Source organism: Pocillopora damicornis, chromosome 5 (assembly GCF_964200805.1).
Source record: "Pocillopora damicornis chromosome 5, jaPocDami1.2, whole genome shotgun sequence".
NCBI classification, from domain to species: Eukaryota; Metazoa; Cnidaria; class Anthozoa; order Scleractinia; family Pocilloporidae; genus Pocillopora; species Pocillopora damicornis.
The window spans coordinates 946,273-958,718 of NC_142674.1; the positions used below are offsets into that span (position 1 = coordinate 946,273).

General features: G+C 39.5%; 1 protein-coding gene across 5 annotated transcripts; it reads left to right on the forward strand.

The window, feature by feature from the left end:
- Positions 1-833: 833 nt before the first annotated feature.
- Positions 834-8,735, forward strand: LOC149044660 (uncharacterized). Of its 5 annotated transcripts, none has more exons than XR_016187314.1 (9): positions 834-858; positions 1,050-1,987; positions 2,507-2,615; positions 2,861-2,964; positions 3,297-3,412; positions 4,184-4,257; positions 4,999-5,289; positions 7,130-7,254; positions 7,473-8,735. XR_016187314.1 is itself a non-coding variant. In XM_089208344.1 (7 exons), the coding sequence occupies exons 2-7, from the start codon at positions 1,438-1,440 to the stop codon at positions 5,030-5,032; spliced, it is 987 nt and encodes a 328-aa protein (XP_089064470.1). In that variant the 5' UTR covers positions 834-858; positions 1,050-1,437; the 3' UTR covers positions 5,033-5,328. The 5 variants fall into 5 exon arrangements, 3 of the variants coding, with proteins under 3 accessions (XP_089064470.1, XP_089064471.1, XP_089064469.1); XR_016187313.1 differs by having other exon boundaries at positions 7,130-7,211; positions 7,863-8,735; XM_089208344.1 differs by lacking the exons at positions 7,130-7,254; positions 7,473-8,735 and having other exon boundaries at positions 4,999-5,328.
- The last annotated feature ends 3,711 nt before the right edge of the window (positions 8,736-12,446 follow it).

Consider the following 12,446-nt stretch of genomic DNA (forward strand, 5'->3'; position numbering starts at 1 on the left):
AGTTTTTAAAAGGGAGGAGCACAAAATACATCTTGGTGTTCAAGGGTGGATGGGATGGAATTAGCAGCAGTACAGAAGAAACACATATTGTTCAGAGAGGAATATGCAGCTGCCACAGGCCTACCACGTTACGAGAAAATAACTTATTTTACCTCAAGAACTGAAGTTTCAACTCAGCACCTCTTTTCAATCACTCAGTCACTAGCAAAATTAATCCTAGCCGGCTCAATTCAACTATCAAGAGCTCCTATTTAGTTAGTGATCATATCTTTTATTCTCGTAATCTTAATGCTTGATTCAGGGGCGATATTGTAAGGAGAAATTTGATGCTGGTCACTCTTACGGGTCAAAGGGTTAACAGGCATTCGATTCCCTCCATCTAGTTTGTGTTAGAGCGAGTATTCCGTAAAATCCCTAAGATGGACATATACGTACCTTGTAAGGAGTCGGTTGGAGAGGGTGATTGGGTGGGGTGGGAAAGTCTTGTACCCAGACCTTCCACGGCCAAGCAGTTACAGTCAAACGGTAGGATCTGGGTTCGAGGTTACTGTAAGGGTAAGGGCCTATTTACACGGTACGACTTTGTCGCATGCGACAAGCTTACGATAGGCTTATGACACGAATTGTTTCGTGTAAATCAAACCTACAACTCGCTTACGACTCTTAAGTCATGTCGTAGGCCTGTCGTAAGCTTGTCGCATGCGACAAAGTCTTGCCGTGTAAATAGGCCTTAAGGAAACCTTGGGCGGGATCCAGCTGGGGGAAAAATGACGAAAGTATCAGATTCTCAGTTATGGCTCAAACATTTATTAAAAGTTTTTTTCTCTTCACCATGAGAAGACACAAGTGCTTTGCACTGTAAGTATTAAGCCCGCTGGGCTCGTCTTTTTCAGGTGTGATAATCCCGAAGTTAATTTGATTTAATCTCATTAAATATGTCATGGGCCGACTAACTTAAATTATCAACACTCTCGAGTTAGCAGCTGGATAATGTTACTATGTCGATATTCGAATGTCATGGTTTTTGCCCGCCTATCTCTTCTTTGCAGTTTCGTATTTCAAACGCGTGATTCAGTAGCAGTAGAGATGGCACCTAGGAAGGGTTTCTCGCCCTTCACTCCGGTCATCAGCCCTGAATTAAGTCCACAATTGACTTAGTTCATTCTAAGTTCGAAAGTTTGTGGATCAACGCCGACGCAATACTTTAAGCGGTCGCCTGTTGTCGCCAGTTTTCCAAGCGATTTTCAAAGAATCGACAGTGCCCACATTCGGCTGCTAGATGGCCACCATTACTCGAACAAGAAGTCCTCTAATGCAACGGAAATTGTCTGTTCCTCGTTTGGGTTGATAACCACTCTGCTTCGCCGTTCCTCTTCAGAAAGCTCTGAGTTCATTTCGCAGCTGAGAGATTTGCTGAACTCAGTATATCTCAGTAAAATGTCTATCGACGAAGAAAATGAAGGCCAAGCAAACAAAGAACGACCACGTGCTTCACGATGCTTGGAAATGCCAACGACACCAACGAACAAGACATCATCTGTGGCCATGACACCCCCAAACAGTGGAAACTCGCAAAGAGCTGAAAAAAAGAATGTTTCCCCAAATCTAAAGGAGATCAGCGAAAAGGAAGATTTGGATACTCCAGAAAAGGTGCTGTTGATGAAGCAGCGAAGCAGTCGCGTCATCAAGGACATGCATAACGTGTGCGAAAGAAACAGGGAAAGTTTGACGATGGTGCTTTCGATGTGCGCATTTGGCGACCCAGAAGCGAAGGCCATCGTCAATGAAATTGTCGAAGAGATGGCTGTAAAAATGGGAGTAAAGAGGAGTGTGGAAGAGCTAGTTGGCGACGACACAATGTCGAAGTACGTGGCGTGCCTGAGAGTTCCTGATTGGAAGCTTGTCCTTTTCCAGGCGATGGCGAGAGTTTCTTCGAAAACGTGGCAATCCGTGATAAACATTTATCACAGGGCTCAGAAGGACGGGGGTAAGATGTTTAGTTACGTTGGTCTTACGTCGGTATATTAATATTCATACTTGGCGCCCCGGCTAAGGGAATAAAAGAACAAAAAAAGAACTATTCCATCGCGAGCCTCAATGTTTATAGCAGCTCTTTCTTTTGTTTTATTCAGTTATTCTCGTAAACGAAGCCTTGTCCAGGAAAAGATAAGCAGGCTTTTTTTATTACTTAAGCGGGCGTTTTACTCAACTGCGTCTTCAAAATTACCCTAGGTCTGTTTTCCAGAGCAATTTCAGCCAGTGGTAAGCTCTTTTTCAGCTGGTGAAATATGCTGGAAGCCGTATGATAATCATCCACATATTTTTTTTGTGTGTGTGTGTGTGTTGTACTTCCAAATCAAAATAACTATAACTGTTAAATTTTTTTGGCCTTGCAAGCAGTTCTTTGTATGGAAGGTGGTCATTATAATAATGTGTAAGGTGAAATGGGTTGGTGAAGGGTGCAGTTTTTGTCTTGACTGATTTAGTGTAAAAAATTGTTTTGCAGGTAGAGCTCATATGTTGTTTGGAATTGTTCCCCGTGATGGTGCTGTATATAGCCAGCAAAGTGCAAAATCAGTCTACACATTGACAATTGCCAACTGTAAAGAAGACAGGTTTGTGAATTGCAACTTGCTTGAACTCTTTACTACCTTCTGGCTGGAATATGCTTGTGGTTGTATGTGCATTTAACTTAAATAACACAATGACAGATTTTTGTAAGCCCCACTCAGTTGCAATATCACCAGGTCATGCATCCACTCTGAGATCTAAGTGGATCGATATCAATATCCCTAATTTGGCTTTAATGCACTAAATTTAATAATGACTGTATAGATTTTTGGTTTTTGTTTGTTGACAGAGACAACCTCAAGATTCTTTTTGAGGACATCAACCACCAGAAGAAAATATTAAAGGAAAAAGGAATGACAGTTGATGGTAGACATTACACCGTTGAATTTCTGGGTAAGAATCAATGTTAGTCTTGGAATTTGCTTTAAAAGTCAACTTCTTGTTCATGATACTATTTATAGCAACTTATTGTGTTTCTACCCAGTTGGTAGTCTGACTAGAACTAGATTGAAGCAGTAGTCAAACTATAGTAAATTAAGAGTTTTTTATATTGTAAAACATGTTCAAGGTTTAACCGCAGCAGCAAGAAATAAAACCTGGAATTTATTACTATTTTACGTCAGAAATTGATTTGACTACCCTTTTCTTTAGATACATTAGAGATTAATTTCCTGGAAAGTTTAGCATGTTAACTTTTGCTTTCCCATTTCTGTTATCAAACTTAGTTGTACTGGACTACAAGACCTTGGTACTTCTTTTGGTGAAGAAGATGAATGCTTCATTCATGTTAGGTGGTAGAGGTGTCAGTGTCAAGTTCTGTTTCATCTGCAATGCTATCAGGGTAAAGTACTCAAATGATATAGAAATTAGTATGGGGCAACTGCAACTTGTGCTGTTAAAGTTGAGGTACATAAAAGTGCTGCATCAGTTCATCAACTTTTTTTACAGTGATTTCAGATGACTTTGATCTTTACCAATATTTGGGAAAATAATTAGTGAGTGATAGAAACATCAAGTAGCTTTAATTCAGTCAAAAAAAGTTGTAAAGTACTTCTCTAAAGGTCATTCTGCTTTTAAAACATTTCAAAATCACTGAAAGTATGAATACATGTACTGTAAAAAGAACAGGGCTCACACAGAGTCATAAATTCTTGGAAAAGTCTTGATTTTCCAGACCTGGAAAGAGTCTTGAAATTGAAGATAATGTCTAGAAAAATAGTTCAAGTCTGGAGTTTTTTTTATAGCTACAAAAAGTGCTTAATAAGTTCATTTTTTTCCCCTGTGGTCAATTCAATCTCGCCTGTAGCTAAGACATTCAATCACAGAATGAGAAGTTTCACAATTGCACCATGGTTATTGTACATTTGCAGTGCATCATGAAAGAAGCTTGGTTTCTGCATTTTTCAAGATCTCTATTGATCACCTATTTGACCATCTTCAGTCTGGAAAAATAAATTGATGTTTTGGAAAAAAAGTCTGGGAAAAGTCTTGAATTTTGGATCCAAAAATCTGCATGAACTCTGAAGAAGATAATCGGAAGCATGATAAATGTGTAGTTCTATCTGAAATTATAATATTACAAATTATTTGATAGTGTGCCTGTTTTTGTCAGGGTTGCAAATGCCATGATGTTGCTCCAGATGAGACATGCCTGGATTGCCTCAGAAGCAAATGCAACATGGGAAGGTGTGTAGGCATTTGATCATTGTCATATTAAATTACATTCAAACACATAAAGGGGATTTTGTTACTGTTACATAACAAAATGAATTTTGTAAGCCATGGGTAAATGACTTGTACTAAAGCATGAACGGAAATTAAGTGTGTAGTTTGGGGTTTTTTTTAAAATTGTTGCTAGTAAACTAAAATCCTCATTCAGGATCTTTTGCCAAACTTGGAAGGTTGCCAAAAATTGTTTTCATACTGTCAGGAAAGGAGTACTCATAGTTTGGTAATTGAAAAAGAAAAAGAAAAACATTTTTAGAGAAAAACATGAAATAATTCATTGCTTCAGAAAATCAATCATTCTTTGAAATTGTCTTGTAGATCAACTGGTATATGAGATGATCTGGTTTTTCTTTTGGACGAAGAGCTTTGCAACATTCAACTTTGTGCTCTCCATATGGAGATGCGCAACACTGAACAGTTGTTGGCATCCAATGGTCTTCTTGCATACAGGGTAGATTCCCTAGCAGAGGCCAATGCTGCCTTGAAAAACTATGGCCCAGAGTCATTTCATGGCGATCGCATCTCAGTAAAGAAGAAGTCAGATCAACAGTCTGCTATTACAAAGCAGAATATCCATGTCAGTTCAATGTCTGGTAAGACATTTCCTAAAATAATGTTTTCAAGAGATGTTTTCCATAGGTCTTAGGTAAAATCTTTTTTTTTTCTTTTTTAATTTACTCTCATGCTGTTGTGTTTCAGGTCCAACAGATCGGGAAATCCTTCAACACCTTGAAGAAATTGTAGAACTTGCCCTACCACTGGATAAATTCAAGAAGCCATATGAAGATGTGAACATGGCAAAAAATTTGATCCTTAACAGAGTTACATTTTACCAGGCTCGTGTTGATGTTAGTAAGAAGCAACTATTATTTTTATACTTGCAACTTGATTTAACATCATGTAGTCAAGATCATTGGTAATGTGTATTCATTGAGTTCATACAGCGTCCAGACGATCCGTCGGAGTGCGCTTTAGGAATCAAATACCTCTGTGAGTATTTCTTTAATTGCTACAGTCTCCTATGTAATTTGCCCATCTTATGACTAATTCCATCACACAGCAGCTTGAAATTAATGGAGCTCCATTAACTGAAAGCTACTGCATGTAGGAATATAGGTGAGCTCAGGATTGAAGTGTGAACCATTGTTTAATTTTAGCATGTCTGATTCTGTTTTTTAACACACCTTAAAGGGTAGAGTAACACAGAATTTTCTATAGTTAGAGATCCATAGGTGCAGTGTAACCCAGTGTTTAATTTAGTTCAAGGTAACTAACATAGGCTGCACTTTAGGTGGTACACCCATGGGTGCAGTGTAACCCAGTGTTTAATTTAGTTAAAGGTAACTAACATAGGCTGCACGTTAGGTGGCACACCCATAGGTGCAGTGTAATCCAGTGTTTTCTTTAGTAAACAGTAACTAACATAGGCTGCACTTTAGGTGGCACACCCATGGGTGCAGTGTAACCTAGTGTTTTATTTAGTTAAAGGTAATTAACATAGGCTGCACTTTAGGTGGCACACCCATGGGTGCAGTGTAACCCAGTGTTTTCTTTAGTAAACGGTAACTAACATAGGCTGCACTTTAGGTGGCACACCCATGGGTGCAGTATAACCTAATGTTTTATTTAGGTAAAGGTAATTAACATAGGCTGCACTTTAGGTGGCACACCCATGGGTGCAGTATAACCTAGTGTTTTATTTAGTTAAAGGTAATTAACATAGGCTGCACTTTAGGTGGCACACCCATGGGTGTAGTGTAGCCCAGTGTTGTATTTAGTTAAAGGTAACTAACATAGGCTGCACTTTAGGTGGCACAACCATGGGTGCAGTTTAACCCATTGTTTTCTTTAGTTAAAGGAAACTTACTTTGGCTGCATTTAGGTGGTACACCCATAGGTGCAGTGTAACCCAGTGTTTTCTTTAGTTCAAGGTAACTAACATAGGCTGCATTTTAAGTGGCACACCCATGGGTGCAGTGTAACCCAGTGTTTTATTTAGTTAAAGGTAACTACTGTAGGCTGCACTTTAGGTGGCACACCCATAGGTGCAGTGTAACCCAGTGTTTTCTTTAGTAAACGGTAACTAACATAGGCTGCACTTTAGGTGGCACATCCATGGGTGCAGTGTAACCTAGTGTTTTATTTAGTTAAAGGTAATTAACATAGGCTGCACTTTAGGTGGCACACCCATGGGTGCAGTGTAACCCAGTGTTTTCTTTAGTAAACGGTAACTAACATAGGCTGCACTTTAGGTGGCACATCCATGGGTGCAGTGTAACCTAGTGTTTTATTTAGTTAAAGGTAATTAACATAGGCTGCACTTTAGGTGGCACACCCATAGGTGCAGTGTAACCCAGTGTTTTCTTTAGTAAACGGTAACTAACATAGGCTGCACTTTAGGTGGCACACCCATGGGTGCAGTATAACCTAATGTTTTATTTAGTTAAAGGTAATTAACATAGGCTGCACGTTAGGTGGCATACCCATGGGTGCAGTGTAGCCCAGTGTTGTATTTAGTAAAGGTAACTTCCTTTGGCTGCACTTTAGGTGGCACACCCATAGGTGCTGTGTAACCCAGTGTCTTATTTAGTTAAAGGTAATTAACGTAGGCTGCACTTTAGGTGGCACATCCATGGGTGTAGTGTAACCTAGTGTTGCTAATGAGTGACTGTAACCCAGTTCAGTTTTTTCTAGAAAGTGCTGTCCTTTAAGTATCATAAAGACATGCAGACATTCTCTTTAAGACAATGAAATTGGTGTGAGGGAACATTTCTTCAAGTAGTATGGTAGCACAATGTTATGTAATTAATGCATTTTTCCAAATGTTTAGTACTTTTCAGGAGCTTTAAGCAAGGGCACTTTTGTAAGAGATTTTGGTACACATACTGAGATAATTGATTTGGAAGGCTCAGGTTTGTAGAACAACAGTAGTAATAACACTTTGTTTTTTCTTTGGTTATGTCGGGAAATGGTGCTCGCCGACAAAGGAAACTCACGCGTCTGAAGATTTTCACCAGATTTTTTATTTTTTTTACTTTGTCGGTACACGTCGTGGTATTCTCTCCTAAATCGATCTTATCTGTAATTCTATCTTTTCTTTTCTCAAGACGAATAGCCTATTTTTACAATCACGTAACATAAAAGGTAACAGAACTCGCTTCCGGTCACGACAGGTTACAAGTTCTGATTTTTTCTCACTGGCTAAAGAAGGTTTACCATACTATAATATGACTTTATTGAGTGTTTTATGCTGAAATATAAAAATTTTGGAAAATGAGTTTGGAAAATATTAAAATAATTAAACTTATTGCTAATGATGAGCTTAGGAGCTGGTACCTTAAAGGTTAGTGTGAACCCACTGACCAGCTTTGCTCCAGTTTAACTTTGCCTAAATGATATTTAGCCACATCAAAAGGAGCTTTTTGTTTTTAATTCCTCAAAAATATTTACCCAAGGAAAACAAAATGTTTACTTGCAACAGTTATTTGAATGATGTGATAACATATAGGGCCTCTCATTACAGTCTTTCTCAGGTCTTATTTCAGGTTTTGGCTATTTTGCAGATATTAAAGCTGACATGGAGCCTCGCCTTGTTCAGTGGCAAGGCAAGTTGGATGAGCTACATGTCTTTTTCAAGAAGTTGTGCAAGTCACGCATAAAGTCACTATTCACTATTCACTATTGTTTTTCTTGCGTTAGATCTGCTTTTTTCGATTCGATTGCACCTTGACTATTTTTGTACCGCTACTCCTCTTGCGTTATATTTATTTAAATGAGCAATTTTTAAAAGCCAGAAAATGTCCTTCTTTCAATAACGTGGCGGAATAAAACAATTACACAAAGATGTTACTATGATACTTTTTGGTACGATATATTTTATTTTTGACCAGCGCTGTTATGCCTAATTTTGTCCGGCATAAACGGACAAAATTGCTCCGATTTTGAGACGACATTACAGCTTTTTGGCAGCGATCGCCAAAAAACTGAATGTGCCACGGAATTACACCCAATTAAGAAATATATTTTCTCCCTTCCAGCAGTCATTAGAAAGCCGTTTTGTCCCCTCAAAATCGGATGTAGTTCACACGTTAAGGGTAATAAACTGATAAAAAATGATTTACAATTATCCTGTTGTCAGTAGGTTCTTATTCACGTAAGCTGGGTCATAAACTATTTCTTGCGGCAGAATCATGGGGAAGAAGTTGTCCTTCATTTTAAAATCGCTGAAATTGTAGTAACTAAACCTTGAATGAAACTATTGTAGGGAGATTCATTACTTGACGAGGGAATTCCGCATTTAATTGCACGCGAAAAGCGATACGCGAAGCGATGAGTGCGATATCGGTTTTTAAGTGCAATTTAACGCGGAATTCACGAGCCAAGTAATGGATTTTCCTTGAATCACATATTTGAATAAAAACAAGATAAAAAGAAAACAGCATTACTTATATTTGTTATGTATACGTGGATGCGAAACAATATCACTTAGCCCCGCTAAACAACTCGCCTCGTCAACCAATCAGAAGGCGAGATTTTATGCTATGATGCGATTCTATCTGATATTAGGTCTGCTGACTTGGAAAATACTACACCTAAAATTTAACATCAGCAATCTTACGAGAGAAAGCATAAAGGCTAGGTCTCTCTGACGGCTTATCTCTGGTTGACATTTTAACCAATTCTCGGACCCTTTCATAAAAACCCAACAAAGACGATATCGCCTTAAGCATTCTTCCCAATGAAAAAATGTCACTGGCAACGCCATAGAGTCGTTCACTAACAACCTCAGGGGCTAAATAACTTTTCCCTTTGCATTTCATAACGGTGCCGTTTCTGCAGTACAACGTAACAGATGAAACCTTAAGGCTCTTTCCAAAGTCAATAAGAACTGGGCTGAATTCCCCAGAGGCTGAGGGCCGTTCTAGTACGGGCGACCCTAAAAGCCGGAATGGCGGAAAATGACCCCAAATCCTAAAGCACGGAACGGCGGAAAATGACCCCAAATCCTAAAGCACGGAACGGCGGAAAATGACCCCAAATCTTAAAGCACGCAACGGCGGAAAATGACCCCAAATCCTAAAGCACGGAACGGCGGAAAATGACCCCAAATCCTAAAGCACGCAACGGCGGAAAATGACCCCAAATCCTAGAGCACGGAAGGCCGGAAAATGACCCCAAATCCTAAAGCACGCAACGGCGGAAAATGATCCCAAATCCTAAAGCACGGAACGGCGGAAAATGACCCCAAATCCTAAAACACGGAACGGATGCCAGGGCATGTTGCACAAATTTCGTACAAAGACACCAAGCGCTTAGCTCATTTATCCTCACGACGATAACGCGCGTGACTAAAATTAAGTGTCACTAATTTTTTTTCTTTTACTGAGTGGTATAAATAATAATGAACCATTATGCATGAAAGATAGCTGCGTTTTCGCGTTGTAAACCTGTTTAGCTACCTTTTGTTATGCAAAATTTGCCATGAGTTTGTCGCGGCATAAAAAGTCGCACAGCATGTGGAAACCAACTCGACATACCACACTGCAATAAACAATTATAACTTTGATACGTTTCCTGGTCACGTCTGCATTGATTTATTGAAACAATAATATCTCATATGCTTGTAAATGTGAGAACATTACAGGAACGTTTTCAGGCTTCTCAAAATATGACAACGTTCAGCCCAAGCTCCAAACTTAGACTAGCGTAAGAAAGTTAGCAGAAGGAAGCCGTCAAGAAGAATTTGAAGAAGGGAGCGAAGTCGAAAAACAAATATTCAAGCATCATTGCACACGGTTCCATGCACACAGCTTGAAACCTAACGATATGTTCACTTTTATTCCCATGGAGTATTTTTGCCTCTTTGAGGAAAAGACGCTTTTCCTTCTCGTCCTCACCTTACAGTTTTTTGATAACGACCTTCTCAGAATTGTTTCTCGCCACAAAAACCAAACCATAGGATCCTCGACCGATAGCCTCTTCTTTGTCTCGCAACTGCTTCCACTCGAATAATGGTAAACCATGACAATCCAAAGATCCGTCTGAATTACACTTCCCTTTCAGAAAGGGCAATTTAAACGCCATAGAGTTGACGATTTGCAATTTGTTGAGGAACAGAAGAAATCCGCTGAACGAATTGGTGAAATAGCCTCTTTTTTGTTTAGAAAGTTTATTTCTTCAGCTGATATGTAAGCCGTAAATTTCACAGTAGGATGGTGGTGTTTTGGACACCAGGTCGCGAAGAAATTCTTCAAATTCTTCTTGACGGCTTCCTTCTTCTAACTTTCTTTTGTCTTTTCACGCCATGAGAAATTCCCACGCGCGTGACACCCTGCAAACCTCTCTTCAACTAGTGTTACTCAAATCCCAAAACTTATTCGTGGCTCGTAACGAGGGCTTGCTCTCACGCTAGTCTAAGTTTGGAGCTTGGGCTGAACGTTGTCATATTTTGAGAAGCCTGAAAACGTTCCTGTGATGTTCTCACATTTACAAGCATATGAGACGTTATTGTTTCAATAAATCAATACAGACGTGACCAGGAAACGTATCAAAGTTACAATTGTTTATTGTAATGTGGTATGTCGAGTTTGGTTTCATGGCAAATTTTGCTTAACAAAAGGTAACTAAACAGGTTTACAACGCGAAAACGCAGCTATCAGCCCCAGCTCCAAACTTAGACTAGCGTGAGAGCAAGCCCTCGTTACGAGCCACGAATAAGTTTTGGGATTTGAGTAACACTAGTTGAAGAGAGGTTTGCAGGGTGTCACGCGCGTGGGAATTTCTCATGGCGTGAAAAGACAAAAGAAAGTTAGAAGAAGGAAGCCGTCAAGAAGAATTTGAAGAATTTCTTCGCGACCTGGTGTCCAAAACACCACCATCCTACTGTGAAATTTACGGCTTACATATCAGCTGAAGAAATAAACTTTCTAAACAAAAAAGAGGCTATTTCACCAATTCGTTCAGCGGATTTCTTCTGTTCCTCAACAAATTGCAAATCGTCAACTCTATGGCGTTTAAATTGCCCTTTCTGAAAGGGAAGTGTAATTCCGACGGATCTTTGGATTGTCGTGGTTTACCATTATTCGAGTGGAAGCAGTTGCGAGACAAAGAAGAGGCTATCGGTCGAGGATCCTATGGTTTGGTTTTTGTGGCGAGAAACAATTCTGAGAAGGTCGTTATCAAAAAACTGTAAGGTGAGGACGAGAAGGAAAAGCGTCTTTTCCTCAAAGAGGCAAAAATACTCCATGGGAATAAAAGTGAACATATCGTTAGGTTTCAAGCTGTGTGCATGGAACCGTGTGCAATGATGCTTGAATATTTGTTTTTCGACTTCGCTCCCTTCTTCAAATTCTTCTTGACGGCTTCCTTCTGCTAACTTTCTTACGCTAGTCTAAGTTTGGAGCTTGGGCTGAACGTTGTCATATTTTGAGAAGCCTGAAAACGTTCCTGTAATGTTCTCACATTTACAAGCATATGAGATATTATTGTTTCAATAAATCAATGCAGACGTGACCAGGAAACGTATCAAAGTTATAATTGTTTATTGTAGTGTGGTATGTCGAGTTGGTTTCCACATGCTGTGCGACTTTTTATGCCGCGACAAACTCATGGCAAATTTTGCATAACAAAAGGTAGCTAAACAGGTTTACAACGCGAAAACGCAGCTATCTTTCATGCATAATGGTTCATTATTATTTATACCACTCAGTAAAAGAAAAAAAATTAGTGACACTTAATTTTAGTCACGCGCGTTATCGTCGTGAGGATAAATGAGCTAAGCGCTTGGTGTCTTTGTACGAAATTTGTGCAACATGCCCTGGCATCCGTTCCGTGTTTTAGGATTTGGGGTCATTTGTGGTTTTTTTTCCAATTAAAAAGGTTTGATGACGTTTCCCACGAGGTTTCTGCGAGACAACTGCGTCGGCACCAACAGCCATTTGAATCATCTTAGCAGCTCTTGAACAACCACCCAAGGCCTCTTTCATCTCTTCACTGCCTGGTTTAAGCGCGAGGATATGGGGTTTCTTGACATTTTGTGGCTCAAAATGTTGGTCCGAAGGAGGCAGTTTCGTTTCCTTAGCCTCAGAAGTACAAGGCACCAACTCATTCGCTTCGCGGTTGAGTGATTGTAGTTCAACATTTTTATT

Bases quoted from the DNA above. Each gene is read 5' to 3' on its own strand.
- LOC149044660 (XM_089208343.1), top strand. From the start codon at position 1,438: ATGTCTATCGACGAAGAAAATGAAGGCCAAGCAAACAAAGAACGACCA. The intron at 1,988-2,506 runs GTAAGATGTTTA...ATTGTTTTGCAG, and splicing joins CAGGGCTCAGAAGGACGGGG to GTAGAGCTCATATGTTGTTT. The intron at 2,965-3,296 runs GTAAGAATCAAT...TATCAAACTTAG, and splicing joins TTACACCGTTGAATTTCTGG to TTGTACTGGACTACAAGACC.